The 24,857-nt window shown below is 48.7% G+C and overlaps 1 protein-coding gene across 1 annotated transcript; it reads right to left on the reverse strand.

The window, feature by feature from the left end:
* Nucleotides 1–1,102: 1,102 nt before the first annotated feature.
* KY (kyphoscoliosis peptidase) lies at nt 1,103–17,159 on the reverse strand. The gene is made up of 12 exons (XM_010190510.1): nt 17,027–17,159; nt 16,016–16,078; nt 14,589–14,651; nt 12,672–12,746; nt 12,489–12,530; nt 11,870–11,920; nt 9,970–10,052; nt 9,484–9,592; nt 8,152–8,269; nt 3,796–3,984; nt 3,022–3,212; nt 1,103–2,004 (listed from the first exon to the last, which is right to left on the reverse strand). Exons 1-12 carry the CDS (start codon nt 17,157–17,159, stop codon nt 1,103–1,105), a joined length of 2,019 nt encoding a protein of 672 aa, XP_010188812.1.
* Nucleotides 17,160–24,857: the final 7,698 nt, after the last annotated feature.

Below are 24,857 nucleotides of genomic sequence, written 5' to 3' on the forward strand. Positions count from 1 at the left end.
AAATACAGCAGCTGTGGGGAAAAGGACTTCATATTATTTGGTCAATGAAACAGAATGCAAGAGCATACCAGATTTATTTTAAATTCAAGCTCAAACATAGTAGCTCTTGGGTCGTGCTAACACTTATGGACATCTGAGTCTTTTATGAAAAAGTTCCTTGATCTTATGATGTGTATTTGTGGTGCGATTCACTACAAGACAACCTTTGCCTCGTGCTTGTAGGGATTTTTCCAAGAGTACAGCAACAAATAGTTCTTGACATGATGATGATGTCATTCAACCTGCTATCCCACATAGCCCCTTATGTTCTTCAGTTGCAGTGTTGCATAGACAAGTTGGAGTAAGGACTGATTTTTGAGAAGTTTATTTTCCGTTTTACTGTAGTTTTAATTATGGAAACACCTATATGCTTGAGATATGATTACAGCATTTATATTGCAGAAAAATTGTTTACAATTCAAATACTCTAATATAAAAAGGTAAAAATTATTTTATTTATTGTTTGTCAGTGTAAAAAGTCATTTCGCAGTATCACTTAAATTTGTAAGACAATGAAGTGCACAAGAAAACTTTGTGCTATATCTTCTTCCTAACACTTCTCTCTCCCAGGACATATTTTGCAACTTCATTAAAGGTGTTCAGAAACTCGGTTTAAATATCCTGAAGTTCCTCGTGTCCAATATTGCTGCTCAAAACTAAGCTGTACTTTCTGTATCCTGCCCCATAACTTGGTGGATTCTTCTTGGAGTAGCCATTGTAAGACTTTTCTCATGGTCCGTAACTTGGAAACCAGCAGTCACTGCTGCCACAGAGTGACCTATGGCCAGACAATCAGGTGGTTTTTTTCCTAAATGTTTGTCTGGACAGTATTACTGAAACACAGGTGAGGGGTTTATTTAATTTCTTCCACTGCTGCTCCTTCTTAACAGGATTTTCTACTTCTTTGAGCCCTTGGTCTTGGGAAAGCCTGCAAGTCTTGTCCTGCACGTGCTGAAAGAACAGATTTGATTGAGAGAACTTGCAATTTCCTGAAGCTGTATTGACGTTGGGCACATCAGACATATTGGTTCATGCTGGTGAGTGAAAGAACACAGAGGGGGTGCTACTGAGTCTCGACTTCATATTTCAGGACGTGTGAGTAAAAGCTATGGTTAGCGTTCTCGTGCACCATCACAAACACCTCTCTGCACCCCGAAGTGTTGCAGGTTCCCTCCCAGTAGCCTCTGCTCTGGGTGAGAGGATAAGTGTTCTCAGCTTGAACTAGCACCTTTGCTATCCCGTGCATTTTGAGTTTAAACTGAACGTTGCGATTTGCCGGCAGCAAGCCAGAGAGCGGCTCCAGGATTTCATAGTCTTCCGCCCACTTGCTGTAACTCTGAGGGAAAGCTGGCCACTTCACTTCAGTGTTCAGGCAAGTGATGAGATAGTTGAAGATGTAGTCATAATTGCCAGGATCTGACTTCTTCTTGGCATAGATTTTCAGAACAAAGTTCCCTGCGTGGGGGAGATGGATCTTCAACTCAATTTGGTTCCCACGGTGGATCTGCATGATGTGCCGCCTTCTCATATCCTCTGTCAGGCTGCTGTTATCGCAGTGCAGCGAGGCTAAGACGCTTATGTCTTTTCCCAGGGTGAAGGTGATGGCACACCGCCCGTCGTTGGTGTGAATGATGGGCTCGGGGTGTGACGGCCTCAGAAACCCTTGCCGCTCCGTGAACCAGCTTGGCCCAACAGGCTGGTGCAGGTCCTTTGGGAAACGCATGGCCTTGTCCACGGACTTGCACTCGACGACGTATTCTAGCACGCAGTTGTAGACATCTTTGGAGGCTTTGGAGGGCTTGGCGAAGATCTGCAGCTTGTGACTCCCTGTCTTCTGTGGGTAGATCTCCAGCTTCATTCCATGTTTTTTCAAAGTCATTAAACCGTGTTCATCTGTTCCCTTCAGCTTAAACGTAAATAGTGTGGCAGCACAGCAGTCCACTGATACAGAGGCTTTTCCATTTACTATGAAATACAAAAGAAAAGAAACTGCATGGGAGTTTCAGTACAGTTTTTGCATGTACACCCTGTTCTGGGAAAACTAATCTGTCCCAGAATTGCTGCTTGTCTTATAGTAAAATAGAGAGTTGAATTGACAGGTCATGGCTTGTCAGCTGTCTCCTTATGCCAGTGTCCCTCCAAAAGAATGAAGTGGAGGGTGGCCTTTGTTTTGGAGATGTGCATTTATCCTGTTTTGATATAAACTGTAATGGAGCTGTGGTTCTATAGAATGTGAAAGCCTGTATGAAATATCACTGAAAGTACCATCAGCCCACATGCTCGAGAAGGGCTTAATTAGATGTGATTAGACCTGATTGCTAGTCCAGTAGCTGTTCCAAGAAGCTTCAGAGAAAAATGCTGAAACCCTGCAGTATGGAGATGTGAGATAATGGACCTCCCCATGAGCCTGTTCCCAAACAGCTCGTAGGCAACATGAAGTCCTAAAATGTTGTTGCCTCTAAGTTTTAACTCAGTGTTCTTACTTAAATTCCTGCAGCTCTCTTAAAATCTGAGGAAGCTGATCTTAAATGTGGGTGCTGTAGTTCAGTGGTGTTACTGGAATAGTTTTGTGTTAAAAGAGCTGCTGGACATACTCAAGGTGCTGAGTATTGCATAGCAAAGTGCCTCTTTATGCATTGTTCAGTAATTCAAACTTTTGGAACATCTTAAGAGGTTTTAATCTCGTTTTCAAGCCAGTGTTGCTAAGATATAACAGCAAGACTTCTAATTTTCCACCATTGATGCTGGCAAATAAAGTAACTCATCCTCAGCTGCTGACTGAGGCTTTCTTTTAGACCCAGGGGCTACTACAATTTTTCACAGCTTGACCAAAAAAATGTAAAAAAAAGGAAAAAACCACCCCCTGCTCTGTCCCAGAGCTTTGAGTTCTGCTTGCCAGAACCAGGCTGGAAATGTCGTTCATGGTGGGTGCCAGGCTGTGAAAGGAAAGATGCTCTGCATCTCCCCCCTGCAGGCTGTTACCTGTCTGGATGACAGCTGTCTCCGGTTGTGCAGTCAGCAGGCCCAACATGTAAAAAATGCTGTTGTGCAGCATGTTGTTCTCAAAATCTTTCAGTGTCAGGGTTGGTTTAAGAAGCTGCCAGTTACTGTTATCTGGGAAGTGGTTGTTAATGAACAGGGCTGGGTGAGTCAGAAAATAAAACTCATTGTACCTGGAAGAAGAAGGATAGATTAGAGGAAAATGAATAATTATATAGAGTTAATTCTTCCCGTGCACAGTGGTGATAGTTTCAGCGGGAGGAAGTCAGTGTTTTGGGCTGTTGAGAATCTGTGGTTAGTGGGTTTGAAATTCTCCAGGCAGAGAAGGAACCTGAGCTTTGCTCTTCCATTTCCAGGGCGGATGCTGAGCTTTTGGATAAAACCAGGATATCTGCAGTACCCCCTGCAACCACAGGCTCCTGAAGAAAGAGGGAGGCACTGCTTGTCATTTGAAAGTGTAGAGGCACCCTCTCTCAGGCAGCTGAAGGCTATGAATAGAGTGCCATGTACTGTTGTGTAAACTGAAGATGTGATAAGCAAGACAAGTTCACTTTTAGCAGTTACATGGGTTGCTCCTCAGGGTCGCTGCCTTTCTACGAGTGCATGCTCCACTCCTCATATAGGCAGCCCAGACACTTTGCTCAGGGCTTTGGAACCTAAAATTTGTCACTGTTTGGTGTTTCTTATCACACCCATCAGCTTTCTTCTGCCTTTGGGGTAGGTTTATGTGTTAACGCAGGGGATGGTTTTCTTTACCTGAAGGTGAACTTGGTGAAAGCATCATCAACAGAACCACTTCCCCAGGTGCTATCGAGCAAATGCCACCTTCCATCAAGGTAGACGGCATTCCAGGCATGGTCAGAGTCCCCTGTAAAGGTCTGCCCCATCTTGTACCCGTACCCCTTGGAGTATCCCGAGAGCTTCATGCACTGGATTCCTGCAATGCTAAAAGGAAACAATAAGATGCAGCAGGAGACTTCTGTTTAAAACCTTTCAGTGTAAGATGTGAGGAGCAATGTCTGCAGAACTTCAGTCCTGTAGTCAAGTGGACCAGCTCCTTGGGTGCCTCCTTGCAGTCGGGGGTTTTAAATGTTCAAGTGTGCAGGTGTACCTCTGAAAACTCAATCTACTGACCCTGGTGGCAGACAACTGTGCTAAGTGTCTAGGTTATTGCATCCAGGGACAGGCGCGATCTGCCCTTAGACCACTGACATCACGGAGACTGTGGTTGTCTGGGCTGTGCTGGCGAACAGCTTTGCATAGTGCTGGTGTGCGAGGGTAACCCAAGGTGATGGTGCCTGAGGTGGTGTAGGAGCTGGTTTTTCCTGTAGTCTTTGCACAGGCACCTGGAGGGAGCATCCCACTGGAGGACAGGGCTTTTCTCCTCCGGTTTTTGCATATTCCCTCCCTTTTTTGTCTGATGTGCCATCAATTCACTGTTGTTAGAGGAAGATAACAAAGACAAAGAAGTGTGCTTAATTGCTCTCTGTCTTGTTACTCAGTGGAATGCCTTTGATGCTGTCCACAATTAGCCCATGTAATTATAAATTAAAAGTGTGTCTGTTCATGCTTGTGTTCCCTCTTTAACAGTAGACCCGGTATTTGACACCAGCTAAGATATCTCAGACCTCACGGGATTGTGGTAACTGATTTAGTTTCCTTAAAGAGTGAGCTTGTGCTTGCCCAGGGTAGGAATGATCAAATAGTCTCTTTAAAAAAAAAAAACAAAAAAGGATACCTGTGTTGATGTGTAAATAAGATTTAAATAAGCACTCTGTTAATAAGCTCTCTGCTGATGATAATGATGGACTCTAACATTGGCATCTTATTTCAGCATTAATCTAAAATTGCTTCACTTAGAGGATTGTCTTTTGTGTAGGATGGTATTGACATTTTTCCTCTTCATTGAAAAGTAAGTTAAATAGAACAGCTACCTTAAGCAATCAGCTGTGCATGATTCAAGAGCGAGATTGTCTGCAGAATGTGGGTTTAACTCAGCAGAAAAAGGATATTTATGGGGAAGATAATTAGCATGGTTGTTAGGAAGTCGAGGTCTGATAAGAGATACTGGCTGGTAACTGGCAGTGCAGTGGTGCTCGTAGGGAGGAACGCTATTTTCACAGAGGTGATGCTGGTTTAAAGGGGAAGTGGTCACTTCAGCTTCTCATACACACTTAGTAAACTCAGACCTGGACATCTTTGTGCTATGTAGTTATTTGATACTCCTTCCTTAAAATTATCAAATTAAATTATTTAAGAGCATGAAAAATAGAATCCCAGCAGCAAAGGGCTGACTGGGAGCCAGCTGGGAGCTTGCACTGGGCAGCCTGCGGAGAGAAGACCAAGTTATACAGGGAGCAGGAGTGTGCAGTGCCCATCCCTGCTGAAGATGGGAAGTGAAGAGGAGGGAGTGTGCAGGCAGCTTTCCTTCGGCCTGGGCTGCTGTGCAGCGATAGCAGGGCGCTGCCTGTCACACTATGTGTTTGAAACGAAGGTGGCTTGGCTGGAGGAATGCCACTGGGAGACCTGCTGTCGCGGGGGGTCCACAGGGGCTTTGCCAGCCCACAGCCGCCTGGGAGCCAAATTCTAATGCGGAGCTGGGCAGTAAATCTGGAGCAACTCTGCTGATGAGACTGGTGAGAGCTTGGATTTGCATGGTGTAACTGAGACCGGGAGCTGGCTCGGGGACTTTAAGGAAGATTAGATCCCAGGTGTTTCAGAGGGGCCTAACAGGAGCTAAGTACCAAGTTCCCACCAAATTTCATGGGGCTTGGCGTCTAATCCTTCTAGGCTTCTCTAGACATTCTTGTGAGCTGGGATACTCGGAGAGAACATCAGGGGACGAGTTCTGCCCTCCCATCTCTGTGCTCTCACTTAGAGGGAACATTAGCAAAGCAGCAAGAGTTTGCGCCTGGATGTGTTCAGAGTTCCCAAAAGGAAGGTCAGAGCATTTAAACAGTGGTCTTTCTAATAATGCACAGATAAAAAAGGCTAAAATATCCTGTAAAAGAGCAATCCTGTATTGATGAAAAGAGTGATCATGTCTCTATTCTTGTGTAAATTACTTTCTACAGATAAATTAACCAGTCAGGGAGAAGATTCGGAAAATCTCCAGAAATGCTTGAAGTGGCAATGTGGTGGTAGAAGACAACTTAAGTATGAGGTGGACTGGAGAAAATGAGTTAAGAAACTGTAGGCAACCTCAACTTGGTGCAGCAAGGAGCTTAAAATTTAAATTGCTTTTCTGCTTCAAAAAGAGTAGGAAATAAATTGGATCTTGCTACTGAAATTCCATGGCACCTCCTTCCCTTTGATTTCAGGTTGACTTTGATGATTTAATCTAAAACAGAAGCAAATCTGGCTTCTCCAGAGGGAGGCAGAATGGTTTGTGCTTCTGATAGGTAGGTGTACCTGAAAGGAAGGAACAGCTACTGGTTACAGAAAACAGGAAGAGTGAGAGGACATGAAACCTGGATTATCTGTGGAGTAATTAGGAATAAGGAGCAGCTAAGTGGTCAGATCCACTGTGTAGGGAGTATGGTCAGCTCTGCTCCCAGCTGGTGCTCACACCTCTTGAGTGCAAATCATTCATTGACTTCATCGTTAATTCTGGTAAGGGAGTTTCTCCCCAGGTCTGAACTGCAAGGTTTGCACGAGATGGAATTAATGAATTCATGCTCCTTGATTCACTTGGCCAGGAGTTGGGTTGTCAGCTGAGAAGCCAGTTCTTGATAAATGCTGCTAAAGTATTGGTCAGAGCCTGTGTCTATGTTCATTGGTGTTACGCTCTTGAAAACTGATGTTCTGTGGCCAGCTTTACCAGCGCTATGAAAAAAAGGCGTGTTAGAAGAACTTTTTTTCCCAGAACTTGGCTCTGAAATACCTTTCTGGAAGATGGCTGCTCTTTGCCTTTTGCCTTCATGCTTAGACTTGGCATAAGACTCAAAGGGTGCACAAAAGAAGAAGGGATGAGATGGTCCTCTTGCAAGGAAGAGCTGTCTTTGGTCATAGTTTTTCAGGAGAGGAGCTAAACATTCACCTAGTATTTGACAAAAGTAATGGTAGGCTGGATGACTGGGAGGTTTCCCAAATCACAAAATGAATAATGAACCTGGAACTGAGGAATTAAGAGGAGGAATAAATCAACAGAGCCTGTAAATAGTAGAAGATATCCCTGGAAAGACAGTGTCTTTAATGAACTAAACATATGCTTTTTAATGAACAAATGCAAATTTCCCCCACTTCTAACTGCTAATAACTGTTCCATAAGATGCAGTTATAAATTCATACTTCGCCATCCTAGTTCTTTATTTTACTAGTTAGAAAGGAAGATGTGGTATCGTGGAAATGTTACCACTTTAGTACCTGGGACTGTAGATTTTGTTTGTTTTAGAGCAAAAACCTTCCCAGATCTTTTGGGATGGTGTAGAAAAGCAATGGTTACCTACACATGCCAATTTATAACTGGTCTTCATTTTTTCCCAAAGCTAACCTGTAGGTGGAAGCTGCTCTGCTGAGGAGGTCTCCCTAGGGAAGCCACCTTGCAAGCCCATGCTCTCAGGAAAGGTCACCATTGCTTTCTGGTGTTAGGCGGCCCCTTCCAGTTTTGTGTCCTGGACTTGTCAGGTCCTGTTTTCTCCTCTTGGACCACCCTTCTACATGAGGCTGGTCCCATATTTACCAGGCACCTTCACTGCTTCAAGCTCCATCTGGGACATTGCCTGCCTCTTGCATTGGAGCATGTTGGAGACAACGCTCCTTGTTTAAGTCTTGCATTGCTTTTAACCTTCACATGCAGAGACTCAAAGGAAAAACCCGGCCTCTTCTAACCAAATTAGCTCTGTGTTTTCATCTGCCATTATGTTAATACAATGCAAAGCTCAGCAGATGGCACAAAGTAAATTATGCTGGGAGGGGAGGTGGAGGGGGTGGAGGAGGAAGCAAAATTGACCTTTCTAGGACTTGCTGTTTTGACACAGCATGGTTTGAAAGCTCAAGTTCCACATCCTGCTTAAAGTCACATCAGTCAATGCAAAGGCAGGCGGAATGGGCACAGAGATGACAATGAACGTTAACTCTCCCTGGCATCGGATGTTTCTGAGCTTAATTTACCTGCACATTTGTTCAAAGAGCCCAGCGTATCCCTCACAAATGCTCTTCCCCGTCTGAAGCACGTGCATGGGTTTGCAGGACAGCTGGCTTTTGTCATGGTAGCCCACAACGTCGTATTCTGTGGGAAGGAACACAGCCGAAAGTTCATCCAAAAGCCTGAGGCAATAGGATCAAGGGGCAGCAGGAGCAACACTTGGATTGCTTTCCATCTCCATGAGCGTGAGCAGAGAGAAACGAGCAGTGAAGGGTGCTGCACGGGGATGTTGGGGATGGCTGGCGGGGGAGAGGGACAAGGTCTGTCTCTGGTCACTGTCCTAAGTCTGGGCTGGGATTCTGCAGTCAAATAGGAGGACAAATCTGCTTTTTCAGAGAAAGCAGGCCTCTCTGGGGGCTGCCCTCATGCAGGGGCATCTACAAGCTCAAGAGCTCCCATTAACAACAGAGTGCTCGGCATTTGAAGTATTTGAACTCATGTTACTGTGAAAGGAAACTATTGAGCATTTTGTACTTTTTACAAGCAATTTGTATTAAAAATACCTGGAAAGTAGCTTGTTGGGCAACACCTGAAACAATTTGCTGCAAGTGAGTCATATTAATACCTGGAAGCCGAGGAAATCTTAATTTGTTTGAATGAATGCAGAAAAGCAGCACAGCAGGGCCCCTTCAGGCAGAGCTTGAGGAACCGGTCTGGGAAGGTTAATTCAATACTAACCAACCTTGGCCCTGTCCATAACCTCGTTCTTAAAATACGAACGTGTTTTTCTGACAAAGCTCTAAGGAATGCTGCCTCAGCTGATTCATCTTCCCTTTCATGCTGTGGAACAGGGGAAAAAAAGCTGGCAACGCGCTGCATGTGTGCTCTGATGAAAAGCTTGCAGCTGCTTGCCTTTTATCAAAGGCTGGTGGCCACCTCAGGGCTGGAGGGAGAGGCTGGCTCCTTGACCCCGCTGCTTGCAGGGCTACCAGCAAAGCTGCAGAGCACTGGGAGGGCCATGGGGCCTTGCTGGCTGCACAGGGCTCTGTGTTTATGCTGGAAGTGGGAGCTGAAATAATTTATCTTAGTGCTGCTGCTGCATGGAGGTAGCAGTCCATCGCAGGCAGGGAGGTGAATGGGGCAGGAAGAGATAACTTGGGCATCAGTGCTCTCACTTAAAATCCAGGCAAGGAGGGAGTTGGTGGAGATAATCTTTGAGTGTATTTCTGGATAAGTACACCCAGAAAGCCTTCCTGCCCCTCGCACATGGCACTAACCCACAGGACAGTAAACTGCGATGACAGCCTGACAGGGGAGACAGCAAATGCCTTATCTTCTAACTGAAGATCTCAGCCTACCTATGTGGTGGCATATCCACATCCATATGGCTCGGACTTTCTCCAGGTCGGTCCGTGCTTGTTTAAGCAGGGCTTTGACGAGTTCCTCTACACTGTTCTTGACATTTACCTGTTTGTGAGGAGGAAGTATTGCAAGATCACAGTGAAGATGTGCTGTGGTAGATCTCCCTTCCTCCCGCTCCCTTGTTCTTCTAAAGCTCTGAGATCCAACCTGCCAGGACACTGCTCCAACTTGAACTTCATTAAAAACAGAAATACAAGGCTGTAGTCCCACATTTCGAGCAAGTATTTTTGATCATAGTTTCCCTCCTAGAGTGGGATCTCTGCTGCTGATGCTTGCAGGGCAATGGTTTTTTACTTGGGAGATTTCGAGGCGCTCACCTAGACTGAGCTCAGACTAAGCTGGTGTTAGTGCTGGTAGTTGGGTCTCAAGGAATGGCCCTGTAGGGGAGCTGGGAGGAGGACAGCAGCAAAAGCAAGACTTACTTTTAATGCGTAGGCATCCAGCTTCTCAAATTGCTGCAGATCTACTGGCAGGGATTTCAAAGAGGATTTGTCCCATGGATATGCTGGGAAGAAACAAGTTGTCATTGTCTTGGGAAGGGAGGGTATGTTTTTCCTGGTTGCGCGGTTGGACAAGTGATGCTGCAGAGCTCCTGACCAACCCGCAGAGGCACCCATTAGCGGGTGCCTGGGGAGCAGAGTACACCAGGGTGCTACAGAGGATCCCTGCCAGCTGCATAGAGAGCAGGAGCCACCATGTCTAGTCTGGTATAATTTGGACAATGCTGGAGTGGGAGGTGCCCTGGCATCTTTGGTGCTGTACGACAGCATAGAAAATCCCAGGATATTACATGGAGATGCATGAGATACAATGCAGGAGTGTCAGGGAAAGCCTATGCTGTGGAAACCCTGGCAAAAACATGACATTTTAACAAAAAAAATTCTCCAGTAGTTTTGCTAAAAGTGATAGTAAAGGATCACAATTCTGTGTGACTTCAAGCACATGAGGGAAGCAGTTGGACTGAAATTGGTGTGCCCACACCTCCGGCTGTGTCATTGCAGGCTCTAGGCTCCCAGTTCTACTCCGTGTGAACATAGGGTTAATAACTTGCCCTCATTAATCAAATAACTTCTTTTTTAACAGAATGAGCTGCCACCGTTCTGTCTCATCAGTGAGCTGCCCAAGCGATGCGGCTATAGCTGGGTGCACAGACATACGAGATGGATGCCTGCCCTGGACTGTTCAGCCCTCCCTTTTCTTCTGAGCTGCTGAGAGGAGAATTGGGCTCCACAGCAATCTCTGCCCCTGTCATGTCCTGTCAAAGCCACTCAGGACTAAGAGGATTCTTCTAGCTCACTCGGTAGGATTGTTATTTTCCTGAAAAAACGGATTTAAAAGTGATCACAAAGAGGAAATGCTGTTGCGTGACTCCTGAGTGCGTGGGGGCACAGCCTGGCTGCACACAGTTTATTCCTCACCCTTGCAAAGGAACCAGGATGCCCCTCTGCTGCCTGCACAGTGAGTGCCGGTGGGAGCGGGATGCAGGAGAGTATCCTAGCCTAGCTGAGAAGCTGGCAGTGCTTCTGAAATCTGTATTCATCGCCTGCTCCCTCCCCATCATCCCAAAATGAGGTTCTGGCTCCCTTGCCTCCAGCTCAAGCCCACTGCGGAGGTGGCCAGAAGATCTCTTTCTGATTTGCAAGGGTGTTTTGCGAAGGTGAGTCTTGCTCTTCTTGGAGACCTCTGCCCCAGGGAGGGGTTATGGGGCATTTCACATCCCAGTGACGGGGCAGCCTGCCAGGAGGGATGCAGGAGCCAAAGTCAGTGCATAGGCACATGGCATCTGTCTCTTTAACAGGCTTGTTTGTCTATCTCTGCTTTCCCTGAAAAGGGCTATCGCTGACCTAAAGAGAGATAAAGCAGATTTATGCGTTTAAAGGTTCCCACTCTCTGCAGTTCTGAAAATTACTTTTTGCCTTTTGGGAACAGGATTTTTTTTTTAATTGGTTATCAGGTTTTGTCTTTGTCAGGTTACAGCTGCAAAGGCTCTCTGCAGATGCGGGATCCACAGTAACTCACATAGCCCTGTAGAATTAGGAACTGGGCATCACGCCTGTTTGCTGAGCAGCCTTCCTGGGGTGTGGAGACTTGGGAAGGTCTTGGGCACACGTGACAGTCCCAAAGCCATCCCCATCTGCTACCCTGATGAACAGGGGCTTGGGAAGCCGAATGTTACTTGTGGTAATAGGAATTAAATCCCTTGTTGGTGTGCTTCGGCCTAGGCTTGTGGCAGGGCAAGCCCTGTTTCTAGGACTGATGGGCTTGGGAGTGCCCCATGTTGCGCCCCACTGTGACAATGGCGCGGGGACAGCCCGTAGTTACCGTGCAGGTCTTTTCCTCCCGGTGGCCGCGGCGCTTCGGTCCTCTGGAAACCTGGCAAAGTGGAGAAGGGAGCACGAGGTGAGTGGTTGTGGCAGGAGAAAAAAAGACGAACGGGAATAAGGAAGCAGGACTCGGTAGAAAATGCTGAGATTGAGGCTTTGCCCATGGACATGGATGTCAACACCCTGCAGAGTGTGTGTGAACAAGCCTGCATGCAGCACTCCCCGCATCCCCTCCCCACCTTCCAAGGCCACATTCCCCAGCAGCCAGGCATCTCCTGTTCCAGCCGGAGGGCTGGGGACAGCAAACCCCTGCCCACCACCCGGCCAAACCCCCTAGGCATGGAAGGGCTGAGCTGTTAGCTGCTAACCCTGTGGAGAGCTCTGCAGCAGCTGAAGGATTTGAGGGACACTGCAGCCTCCAGACTGTCACCACCCAGAAGCAGAAGGATTTTGCTCCTCAAGCCCCAGCAGCATCTGCCCAACAGGGAGAGCAGGTGTAGGGGTCAGCACCCTCTCAAGCCTGCACAGGGAGAAGGGAGAGCCCATCTCCTCCCGGGAGCAGCCTCCTGGGTGAGGGCGAGCTGGGAGACATGCACCGCGGCAGAGCAGAGCCTCACCTTTGTTGTCCTGACCTCGCAGGCTGGGCAGCCTCTGGGGACCTGCAACGACCCCGGCGTGGTTAGTGCCGCCACCGCACCCTCTGCCCTGGCTTCTTGCCCCCCGGCTTCTGCACAGGGCAGGATGCAGCCCCTTCACCTTCCCACCCTCGCCCTTGCCAGGGTTTAAAGCCCAGGCTGTACCTTTTCCAAAGGAGAGTTTCTTGAAGAGCTGTGGGGTGGTATCCTTGGGGTGAATCTCCACTGTCACTTGGGTTCCTGCAAGAAACAATGACAAACTCCCTAAGAAAGGGAAAGCTAAGGAGGAGAAGGGCAGGACTGCCTGCTGAGGCATCGCTGAACCTGACCCTTAACTTCAGCCTAAGAAGCAGCAGCTCTGGCAGTTGTGTAGGTAACAAAACACTTTGGTTTCCTGGCAAAACAAAGCACCGTTCAGAGAAACTGTACAGACAGAAAGTCTGTGGTCACCTCTGTCGCGATTTGTAATTCTCAAAAAATAAAAGACACCCTGTTATAGCCCAACAGGTGATAAAGCAGATCGTAAATAAAGCAGAGGTCCTCAGCAAGGAGTAGGTGGCAGCTTAAAAAAAGGGTTTAGCACCATATTAAGTAGCTCTTGATGGAGATACGGTAAGCAGAGAATCAATTTCTTCCATTGATTTTTCTTGGAATCAAACAGAAAAAAGGTTCAGAGCTATGAAAATGGTTTGTCTTGTGACATTAGAATCTTTGGCAGAGGCAGTGCCCTGGCAGGGCCGGCTGTGGTCACAGCGTGTCCTGGGACCTGTGCTCTGTGTGCTGAGATGCTCCACAACAAACTTAGATGGAAATCTGGGGGTCTGGTGTTTAAAGTTTCACAGAGAAATACAAGGGGATAAGTGAGAGAGTGTTGTATAAGAATTACCTGAACTTTTTGGTAAAGACTGCTTTTTTTTTTTCCTATTTTGGAACTTTTTGTGACCACCAAGGTTCCCTGGAGGACCTCAGTGTGCTCATGGGCTCCCCGTTTGGGATCACACAGAGGTTACAGTGGGGACGAGAGGTCAGGATGTTAATGCACTCGGGGCTGCCGCCAGCTGCACGCGCTGCCTCCTGCAATTTCATCGGAGCCTCGTGGCATCTGGGGTTTTCCTTGAAAACCAGCTCTTGGCACCAGCTAATTAGGTAGGAATCTGCGCTTTCATCAAAGACTAAGCTTTTCTGCAGAATTTAACTTTAGAAAAAAGTTTTTTGTTTCCTGTGATTACGCAGAAAAGTTCGATGTCCTTTAAAGCCCAAAAGCAGAAGGCAAGAAAGACTGTAAAATCTGTAAAAAAAAAACCCTTTTAAATCCTAGAGCTTGACTCCAGTTCTGGGATGATTGCAGACATCAGGGTGTCAAGAGCTGGCTGGTGTATTTTATCAGTTAATTTGAAGGTAAAATGAAGTCCTTTCTCAAAGGGGTGACTTTGTGCAAATGGTATGATTTCCTTACACTTTTTATATTTTCAGGAGTCCTTTTTTATTTCTCAAGATTATTTTTATCTTTGGATTTTTGTGGGTTTTCTTGCCAACATCAACTTTCTCAGTTTTCCCCCATAAATTAAAATTCTTTGTTTTCAAGAAACAAATTTAACGCTGGGGAACGCCTTCTTCTAGTAAGTTTAAAAAGCATTTAAGAAATGAAAAGTCATAATTCCCCAGAAATGTTTTTAAGTGCTACATTCATTACTTTCAATACTAATGGATTCTTTGGGCTCCACTGGGATTTTTAATTCACAGAATCACAGAATGGTCTTGGTTGGAAAAGACCTTTAAGATCATCAAGTCCAACCACTGAACCAGCCCTAAGTCCACTGCTAGACCATGTACCTAAGCACAACATCCACTCATCTTTTAAATGCCCTGAGGGATGGTGACTCCACCACCTCCCTGGGCAGCCTCTTCCAGTGCTTGAATTGGATGCTTGAATCCAATTCTTTGTGCTCAAGATCACAGTATGAGGATTTTTTGCTCTTTTGGGGTGTTATGAGATTATTTTATTGAAAAAAAAAATAGCTTGAGCACAGCCTCACTGAAACCCTGCTCTGAAAAACTGTTATTCCTTGGGTCACCGCTTACCTTCGTTAGAGTAAGAACTAACGGCTTGCGTCTGCTTGCAGGGCTCCCTGGAGACTCGCCGGCCTGGTGGTACAAAGATAAACATCTCAGTGCCTTGCGCGGAGGTGGATAAAATCTGTACCTGTGCTCAGCAGTGAAGTAAGTAACAACACGAGAAGCCTAATCTTGCTCTCTGGCTTCGAAGCCAAATTTTTCGTGGTCCTGACCCTGCTTCAGAGGGCAGGTCCAGCCTGGAGAAGGGCTGGAGCGGAGGCTGCTGCTCAGGGTAGGGGTTAGGGTGCTTGGCCCATTGGGTTTGGAGAGGTGGTTGGGAGGGAAGGGCAGTGTGGGGGGCTCAGAGGTGATGCGGTACTTTAGTGTGAGCATTGCTGTGGTTGTCAGCATCTCCTCCTGGTCTCCACCTCTCCCCTCTGTGGGCCCTCGTGGCTGCACAAGGATCAGGCCCATGGACGATGGGGCTGTGGTGAGGCTTATGCAATACAGTTTGTAAATACTGCGGCAGTGCCAGCTGCTGGTTGGTGTCAGAAGCTTCACCAGGGGCTAACAGCACTGGTTAACAGGGAATTTTTTAACCCCTGCCACACTCGAGCAGTGAGAGCTTTGCCTGCTCCTCTGGCATCTGAATTCCTCAGTAATCCTCATGGATTTAACTTGAGCCTAAGGCAGAGCTGCAGGAAAAGGTTTCCCATGTGCATACTCCTGCCATTAGTTGGGGTGGTAAATGACTGACACCATAGTGAAGGCTGTGACTTGTGTTAGCAGCTCCAGCTGCAGCCCCTCCTGAGCACGATGGAGGAGTGGGAGTGGGGAGTATTTATCTGCTTCCTAGAGTCAAGGCTTTTGAACTCGAGCAGTCTTTGAACTGCTTCAGGGCAGAGGAATCGGCAGGGAGATGTTCAAGACCAGCATCCCCATCCTTCCTGGATAGCAACCACCCACCCCTGCCTCCCACCCAGCACTGAGTGAGGGAGACGAAGGAAAGGCCAGTGGATCAATAGGTTGAAACTCCCGAGGTTTCTTGCACGCCCCAGCCCCAGCTCAAGCTGTGTGAGTGCTGGGGAAGTCTCTGGAAGCTCCATCTGCAACCTGAGCAATTCAGAGCACTGAATTTGCCCTGCCATCAACTGGCTGTGAAATGTAAGAGCTCTATGCATCTGAAATATGAGTGAGCCCTGTGGCAGTGTGCAGGAGAGTCCCCAGCAGATTCCTGCGTGCAGTGCCACCCATGTGCATGGGCACAGGAGAGCATGGAGGGGATGCTTCCCATGGGAAAGTGTCCCTTCCACTCTGCGTGTCTCCGTGGAAGCCTCCCAAAGTGCTAGGAAGGGATGGGTTGTGCTCAAAAAGGCACAGCTGAGTGCTAAAAGCTTGCAAATGTCTTTTGTGTGCTTTGGTTAGTTTATCAGCAGCATGAGAAGGTGACGTACTGTTAAGGTCTCTCCCCTGAAGTGGCTGGGGTCTGCTGTTTCTGTTCTCATCATCCTGCAAACCTATAAAACACAAAGAGATTGGCAGGCTGTCCTCCTGGAGTGAGGTGCTGCCACTGCCGGGAAGACAAACACCCCAAAACCATCCACCCCAAAATCATTCTGGCTGAGTATGGGTGCCATTGGGATCCACCTTCCCTGTCCCATCTGCAGCCTTCGTTGCAGCCCCTGTTGCTAGAGTATGAAATACCAGGAGGAAGAAAGTGCAGTAGTTCACAGCCAAAGTTGCTTTGAAGGGGCTTGCTTATATTTGGGTGGATGCTGTACTAGGTGAAGCATGAGCACACCTTCTGTGTTAGCCCTGCCTGTCCTCGTTAGCCTGGAGCCTACCAGTTGAAAATCTAGCTCTCCTCCAGAGTTTTAGAGCAGAAATACTCTTTTTTTTCTCCTTTTCCTCCTGCAAGGAGGGTCCTCTTACAGTTGCAGAGCACAGCTTTAGCTTTTTGGAAGATCCCCTGAAGAACAGGAGCTGGGCCAGGGAGACTGTCCCAAACTGTAGCTATAAATGGCTCAGGGCAGTCATCCCTGGAGACAAAGCCTGGACACGCTTCAAACAAAACAGTTTGCCCCTGCAGTCCCTTGTAGTAGGCGCTGGTCTGGGGTAAAACTGCTGAGCTCTCGCCCCACTCCCCTTTCACAGCTGAGAGAGCCTGTGGTGGCAGCTCGGAGCCACTGCAGGACACAGCAAAGTGCCAACGTGGTCCTCAGATTGTATCCGTGTCAGCTCCTCTGACACCCTGGTGTGCATGCACCAGAGCCGGGCACCCAGGACGTGCAGCATGCAGCTCTGCATGAGCACAAAGTAAAAAGTCTGCAGTTTGGGGGTTTTGCAGCACATCTGCAAAGGAAAAGAGGGGGGGAAACACAAGCCCTGCTCAAAAGCTGCTGTGTGGCTTTGCCATCTCCCAGCCACCCTCCCGTCCCTTGTGCCGAGGGCAGGCGCGACATTACCTGCGCTTCGGCTGCCCTCTGTCCGCCCCTCTGGCTGCCCTTTCTGCTGGCTCGCTGTCTCCTCGGGGTGGACGATGAGCAGCAAATTGATCGTAACTTCGCTGGGATCTGCCTTAAAGTCCATGGTACCCATCAGCGCATAGCCAGGGCGCCCGTCCTCCCGCAGAGCTGCTGCCGCGGCAGGCTGCCGTGTTTATTTTCCACCCTTGGAAAGGCAAGCGAGCTTTTTCCCCCCCAAAAAAGCCACAGCACCGGCGGGCTGGCCCTGCCAACTGCACCATGAGTGCTCTGCCAAAGCCGACCCTAATGAAGAGGTTACAAGTCACCTTTGAAAGGAAATCGCGGGAGGGATCCATTTCCTAAAGCAGAGGAAGGAGCTGTGTTTCGGCCCGAGGAGGGTCCGGTTTCAGAGCGTGCCCCCCCCCGCTGCCCTTTTCGGCTTTAAACACTTGTCTACACTCAAATCCCCCAGCAGCTCTGTTTGCTGGGGGGGATTCGCTTCCCGGCACTGGCAGAAATCTTTAAAAGGCTTTCTCTTTTGATCCTCTCCCCCCAGCAGAAGCATAAACGATGCTTAGGAGTATAAATAATAACAGTAATAGCAGGGCAGTGGGGGCTAGGAAGGGGGCACGAGCAGCCATTTGCAGCAGGGAGGATCAGCCTCTGCAGGGCTGCTCGGTGCACAAAGTGATAGCGGCGATGGGAATTGGAGGGTGCAAGCCAGACTGTCCCAAAGGAGCCAAAAAACCCCAAATTCAGCCTCCCTCAGCCCCTGCTAGCCCAGCTTTCTGGAGGAGCTGTGGACTGCTAATCAAAAAAAGGAAAGCCGTGGAAATCCCCAGCTTGCTCAAAACTCTCCCAGTGTACAAAATGGGAGACAAGAAGGGTTACAGTGTGGGCTGGCCCCTGCAGCTCAGAGAAGGCGCTGGCAGGAAGAGACTTTCTAATTTTACCACTGGCCCCTGTCCCGGCCAGCTTGGCTGGTGGTCCCGGGGGAGCGATAGCACCTGTGGGTTGGAGGTGCGGGAGGCACCGGCTGGCAGAGGGGGGTTCGGGACCTCGGCATGGGCAAGGTGGCTTTTTGTGGGTGTTGTGAGTGCATTTTGGGCAGGAGTGTGGGAGCACTGGCTTGCTCTGGCTGTGGGCTGGGGAAGCTGTTGTCTTGGATCAGCAGGCAGGAGCGGGGACTACTGCCCGTGTTGGGTTACTCATGTGTGGACACACGGGTTTTCCTCGCGAGTCTCTATATAAATCCTGTTCCCTCCCCATCTCCTGCCCTGTTTCTGTCCCTGAGACCCTTCCAAAGCACAGACAGCTGATATGCCCCTGTGCTTGCCTGCAAATCCTGCCCTAAGCAGCTCCTTGGCATATCCAGAAATAGTGTACATGGCTGCGGGAAACCTTCCTCCATCCAGCTCTGCTGGTGCACCTTTGCATGGTCCTGCACCCTCTATGCCCCTCTGGACAGTGCCTGCAGCATCCTTGCCAAGAGGGGACCGTCAGAGATGGGATGATGCACATAACCCACAGGGGCCCATGCCAGGGATGGGTAATATTGTTGTTGGGGTCCAGGTAGTGGTTTTGCTCTTTAGTTCATGCATTGGCATGGTTTTAGGTCGAGAGGTCCCTGGGTGAGCTCTGGCTGTAAGGAGCTAGCTGGAGGTGGCTCAGCCTGAGGAGGAGGAGGAGGGAGGGAGGACAGATGGACACTGCGATGCTCTGGGCTCTGCTGGGCAGACTTTCCAGGCCATCTGGGGCTCACCCGTCTCCGGTTCAGGTCCCCAAGATTTATGGCTGATGTGACTTTCTAATCACAGTTTCACCATCTGCCTGTTGGCCTTTAGCAGCCTCCTCTCACCTGTCACCGAGCCCTGCCTGTGCCACCGAGCCAGGAGCACCCTTTCCTCCCCATTGCCCCAGCTGCTCGTTTGGGGTGCTGCCCTTGTTACTGCGGGTCGCTTCTCCCTCACCGTCCTGGCTGGGATTGTCTGATCTCCTGAACTACTCATTGGTGTGGCTGAGTCCTAATTCTCCTGTCACCCAGGCCCTTGGTAAAAGATGGTTTCAATGGTGCAGCCCAAGTCACACCGAGAATGTGAGCGGAACCCAGTGCAGGCACCCAAGCAAAGGTCGTGGTGGCACCAGCTGATGTTAAGCTGATGCATTTCTTCCCTGGCAGCTCTGAGCTGGATCCTCTGCAGCCGAGAACGTGGTGGTCACTGCTTCGGTTGCTGCTGGTGCTTCCCTTGCTGGCGGGCTGTAAAAATGAGTAAGAGTCTTACTTTGTTTCTCTGACTGGTGAGCTGGCTGCTCCTGGCCCAGCTGCCCACGGGCAGCAGCACTGTGGGCTGAGCACCGCTCTGCTCCCCTTCCTCTGATGGCCTCAGCTGTATCCAGCCAAAATGTGCTTCCAGCCCAATGGAAGCATCTGCAGGGAGTTTCTGCTTTGCTAGAAATAATGATCATCAGGGAGAAGGTAGTTGTTTTTTGGAGGGCTCTTTTGCATTTTCTTTTCTTCTGTTTTTTTCCCGACAGAAGGATCCCTTGAGAGGGGAAAGGGAAGGTTCTTGATTGTGTTTTCATGACACGAAGGCAAAGGCTTTGCTTGAGGTGGGTGCTGCTCCCTCCCCTGGCAGCAGCCAGCCCTCCTTTCTGAGAGGTTTATGTAGCCATGTGATTTCTCATGCATAGGAAACCTGTTGCTGGCCTGAGATAAGGTCACGACCAGCAACATCTGTCTTCTGTGCACCAGGATATTTTTGAAGCTAAGAAAAAAATTTGCATTTTGAGGAGGGAAAGGAGAAAGCCTTTTCTTGCTGTGTTGATTTTAAAATAAAGGCAGCTCGTTGAATTTGCTGCGGGATTTAAAATGTTCACCTGCATCCCAGGGAGATGAATTAATGTCCAGAGAACAAGAGAAGCTATCAGAGTGGCGTGATTACCTGTATTTACCACACAGCTGTCATTTCTCCAGGGGTGATCTGGGGAAGGGAGAGCCCGTACAAATGTAGAGCAAGAATTAGGTTATTTCAATCCTATTGGGTGTAAAGGAAAATTGCGGGCTGCGGCCCTCAAGAAAGTGCTTTAACTCTTCTGCAGGTGTCCTGCCTGCGGTCCACGAGGGCTCCAGCACAAGGCGTGGCGGGAGGATGCCTGGCCTCTGCCACGCCAAAGGATGGCTGCTGGGGGCCTCGGTCCTGTGAGAGCTGCAGGTGAGGGTGCCCAAATGCTTTTCCAAGACCGCTGTAGATGTCTGCACCTGGAAAAAGTGCTGCTGCTCCTCTGTCCCCTTGTCAGCTCTACGAGACCCATTTTGAGAGGTGAAACCATGGCTGGACACTCTGCTCCGCGTGCTGCACCCTGATGGTTTCTGTCTTGTTACCCGTGCCCTTCCTGTTCAAGTCCTGTCCCAGCATGAGCTTGGCTTTGTCCATCTGCCACCGAGCGGGTGTTTTACAGAACTGTCCACAAAGACTACCAAGTTCTCTCTCCTGACTCAGAATAGCTTATTTAGAGCCCATTATTGTGTGCGTATATATTTGGAGTTTGTTGGTTGTTTTTTTTTTCCCTTTTCCTAGCCACTGCTTTGCATTTGTAGACATTGAATCTCAGCTGCCATTTTCTCCCTCAATTGCCAGTTAACTTTGGAGCACCAAGACGCGTTCGTGTCGTGTAGTGCATTACAATTGCACTCTGATGAGTTTTAATTTGCTCTTTTGGCCTGCCTGTCCTTCCTCCCTCCCTCCATCGGAGCTGCAAGACGCTGCTGCGCTGCTTCTCCTCCCAGCAGCTTCCAAATCACAGATTGCTCGGATGCTCCCTTCGTTGTGCAGCTTCTGCTGTGTCAGCAGCTGTGCTTTATGATTTAAGGTGGCAGCAGAACTTTCCACTGAACTATAAACCCGTGTATTCAGTTTCCTGGTATCCACACAACCAGGGAGCTAATGGACGGCTGAGATAGTCCTGCGAGGAGAGGTCAGGACGTATTTAGATTGCAGGGAGACAATGAGGGTTGGTGCTGAACTGAAGTGAAAGCCATGACCCCCAGGAAGAGACAGGCGAGGGCAATGCTTTGAACCTGGAGTCTACCTGTCTTGGGGAAATTGCTGTCCCCGGACAGGAGAGCCTCTGGCAGGAGGTGATGGATCTTGGAGGGGTTTTCTGATCCATAAAAGCCAAGCCTGGCTGGCCCCTGGCTTGGGGTATGGCACAGCACTGGCTCCACTGGGGAGTGCATGGACACCCATGCCCTGGCTGCCCGCACCGGGATGCTGGGAACAGCCGTGTGATGAGTGCAGGGCTGGGAGAGGAGTGGAGCGGTGGCTCAGGGAATTCAAGTGTTACATCTCTGCACTCAGAGGGAGGACTGCAAATATTTCTGCAGGTTTCTGCTTCTTTCCCTTTTTTTAGGTGAAAAAATGCCATTGCCATGTTGATTGCTGCTCTTTGTTCCTTGGAGAGCAAGCTGTCAGCAGCAGCAGTTTTGCTAAGATTTCTTAGAAATGAAAATTACCAACGGTGATGCCCTGTGGCAGAGACCTGCAGGAGTGGCCATGTGTCCTCGGCCGCTTTGGGTGGCTTTGGCAGGGTGCTCCCCTTTTCCTCCTGTGGTGGCAGCGGGGCTGTTGGCAGGACATTTACCACCAAAGTTTGCCAGGGCTGGAGAGCGGTGCTGCCGTGTCTGTCCAAGCATGAACCCCTTGACCTTCAGCGCATGGCTTGGCTTATGTTTTGTTGCTGGCCTTTCTAGAGGAGGAGAGCGGGTCTGGCCAGGCTGTGTATGGTCTTTAAGGCACTAATCCTTTTATAATCTTCAAATAACTCATCCTTTGATGGCAGTGAGGGCAAGTGTGATGGACCCCTTGCCCCTGACCTCGCTGGGAGGCCATCGAGCTCTTGTGGCTGCCACTGGAAGAGTTTTTGTCCTCTCCCAACCACTGTGAGAGCAGCTCTCAAAGTGTTCGGCTTTTCCAGGGACAGTCTGTGTTAGCCTTTGGATACCATGTGGAGGGTTCAGGGGTCATTTGTTAAGGTGTCCCGATAACCTGAATTATGCATTAGCCATGCCCTTGGGTGACGTGCTTTATTGTTAACCACTTACCATGAAATTCCCCTTAGACAACCTGAGTTAATGTATGATGCAAAATGCATCTGAGATGGGTGGTATGGTTACAAATGTTTTAAGAGAAAAATGAGGAAATGAGGGGGAGGAGGGTGGGAAACGTGCTATATCCACTTGCACCAGCATTAAATATGAAGGTGGTCTCTTCCCCCTAAGCAGACTGGCTTTCTTGACATACCTTTCCTCCAAAATTCTGGCTTTGTACTGTGCAAGTCTGGAGGAGATTGGAGATCTGTTCTTTCCACGAGTTATCCAGAATACCCAGGCAGGTTTAGTTTGGCTCTGAAAGGCTATTTCTGGTTTATTCAGGAGGGAGCCTTGCCCCTTCTAATTAAATAAGCAGCATGTTGCTTCTGGGAGATGCAGAAAGTACTTTGCTAGACCAAGCGTTGTCTTTTTGGATTTTATCAACATCTCTCTGCTGCAGTGATGAGCAAAGCCCTTTTTGTTGACCCAGTAGGCAAATGAGTGGTTATCTTCTCTGCCTAGTCAACCTGCTGTTTTCTAATACACTGACAAACTTAAATGGAAAGCAGATTTGGAAAAAAACACATGCAGCTCAATATGACATTGAGGGAAAGCAGACACAGTAGGGGTCAACCCTTCTGAAGCAGTGACCCTGGGGGTGGCTAAAACCCCAAACCTTCCTTCCTGAGACACCATAAGAGTGGGGTGGTTGTTCCTTGGGAACTTTGTCTGCAGGTGGGCGTGTTCCCTGGTTATCAATACCTGGAGCTAGAGCTAGAGGACCTGAGTGGTCATTTGGAGGCAGGGTCATGGAGCAGTTCTCACCGAGGTTATTTCTTCTTAACACAAGGTACCAGGATGCTGTGGAAGGAGCTGGATGCTCTACATGGTGGTCAGGAACAGCTGAGCTATTGGGTAAGCTGGTGACACAACAGGGGCAACAGAAACAAGTACGCTGATGAGTTAGAGAAGCTATTGAGGCATCGAGGAGTGACATGAAGGAGGTCTGCTGTGTCTCTCACAACATGGGAAGCTGGCTGGCAGGAAGAATGTGTCCATAGGAAAGCAGGACTGTTTCTTCCACATGTAAACTCTTTTTTTTGGCCAAGGACCAGAAGGTAAGTGCTGCCTAGAGCTGCCCCTTCCTTGTGCTATGCTGTGGAAGAGCCAGTTGCCCCGTCCCCGAGGTCAAAGCCCCCAGGTGTGCTGCTTCCCCAGCAACCTGGTAGTACCTGGAGAGGAACTGGACACCCTCTTAATTTCAACTGCCCTTCCAAAAGGTGCTGGAAGATGGACCTGACAGCCTGCTGCTCCAACATGGACACTGCAGCCAGCTGGAAGGAGCATCCCGGGGTTACCATGGTGATGCCTGATGGGCATCTCTAACTTTTCAAAGACCTGGCAGAATGCTGGGGCATCCTAAGCAACGTTAGCAGCGCTGAAATAGATCCCTTTTGCTCCAGGAGTTCAAAAAGTAGTCAGGAAAGACTTCTCCACTCAGGAGGGAATGAACTCACCTGTGGAGCTGGGCTGGCTGGCTTGTCCAGTCACTGCTCCCACCTCTATCTGAGCTGTTGGAAATAGGAGAAAATGGAAATAGGAGAAAAATAGGAGAAAAAGACTCTTTCCTCAAGCAGCTGACCAAAAATCACATTATGCTTTTTTGTTCTGCTTGCATAGTTTCAGGAAGCTGAGCGCCAAATGGCACGATGCTGTGGGCCTGGTGAGATGCATGGTGCTTTGTCCGGAGGAGGAGAAAGTTGTTTTGATAAAGACATGTGGGGAAGGAAAGGAAGGAAAGCACAGTCAGTGGCACAACACATCGGCCTGAGTATTGGAGCCAGACCCAACGGGTTAAAGCAACCCAGAAAGCCTAAGAGGGTCCCTCAAGGTAGCTCCTGAGTAGACGCAAGTAATGAATTTTCAGTTCTGTACTTTCATTATCATTGTTCTTAGCTGGAGGTTTACCATTCGTCCCCCTTAGCTCTGTGGCACATTATTTGTGTCATTGAGACAGTTGCAAGGACAGTGCTGTTCGCTTGGCTTTCCTATTGGAAACGTGATGGGCTCAGCTCCTGTGGGCTCCTGATAAGCTTGATTTTTGGGAGGGGGAGAAGTGTGTATGGACCGTTACCCTAGGAATGATGCTCTGCTTTGCCTTCTTTCTCCTGCCAGCCCCTTCAGATTGTCCAGAGAAATCCCAGGTTTACCACAGCACTGCAACAGTGACCATGCTCAGCAAAAAAAAATGCCACAATTAAAGGCAAGAGTAGACATGCTTAGGTTCAGTGCAGCCCAACTTGGTGGGAAGGCATATCAGGCACTTCACTGCAAGCAAGATTAGCTTTTTTTCTTCCCAGAAATATTTTCCTATGTCATGTAAAATACTGACATACTTCTAGAGAGGTAAAAGAAGAGCAAATTCAGAAGTGTGCTACAACATTGTACACAAGAGGCAAAGCTTTGTGGTACTACAGCATTGCTTCCAAATCAAACACCTTCTGTAATTGTTCATGCTGTTTATTAGTTCCTGCGAAATCAGGGAAGCAGGGAGGCAACACTGGTAATTTGTGTATTGTTCCCTGGTACAACTTCCTATGGAGTTTATCCCTCCTGTTTGTTAAGATCAGCAAAAGCTATTTTATTTTTCCCAAGACTCCCAGAAAGTGGAAAAACCAGAAGAGATAAGGCAATGTCCTCGACCACCCAAGCCTTCCCAGAGCACTGTTCTTCAGGTTATGA

This window comes from Mesitornis unicolor, unplaced genomic scaffold, assembly GCF_000695765.1.
Source record: "Mesitornis unicolor isolate BGI_N332 unplaced genomic scaffold, ASM69576v1 scaffold19538, whole genome shotgun sequence".
NCBI lineage: Eukaryota > Metazoa > Chordata > Aves > Mesitornithiformes > Mesitornithidae > Mesitornis > Mesitornis unicolor.

Coding starts and splice junctions, on each gene's coding strand:
- KY (XM_010190510.1), bottom strand. CDS start 17,159: ATGGGTACCATGGACTTTAAGGCAGATCCCAGCGAAGTTACGATCAAT. Junction 12,747..14,588: donor TAGTTCTTACTCTAACGAAG/GTAAGCGGTGAC, acceptor TGTTTCTTGCAG/GAACCCAAGTGACAGTGGAG. Junction 3,985..8,151: donor CTCTTTGAACAAATGTGCAG/GTAAATTAAGCT, acceptor GTTTCCTTTTAG/CATTGCAGGAATCCAGTGCA.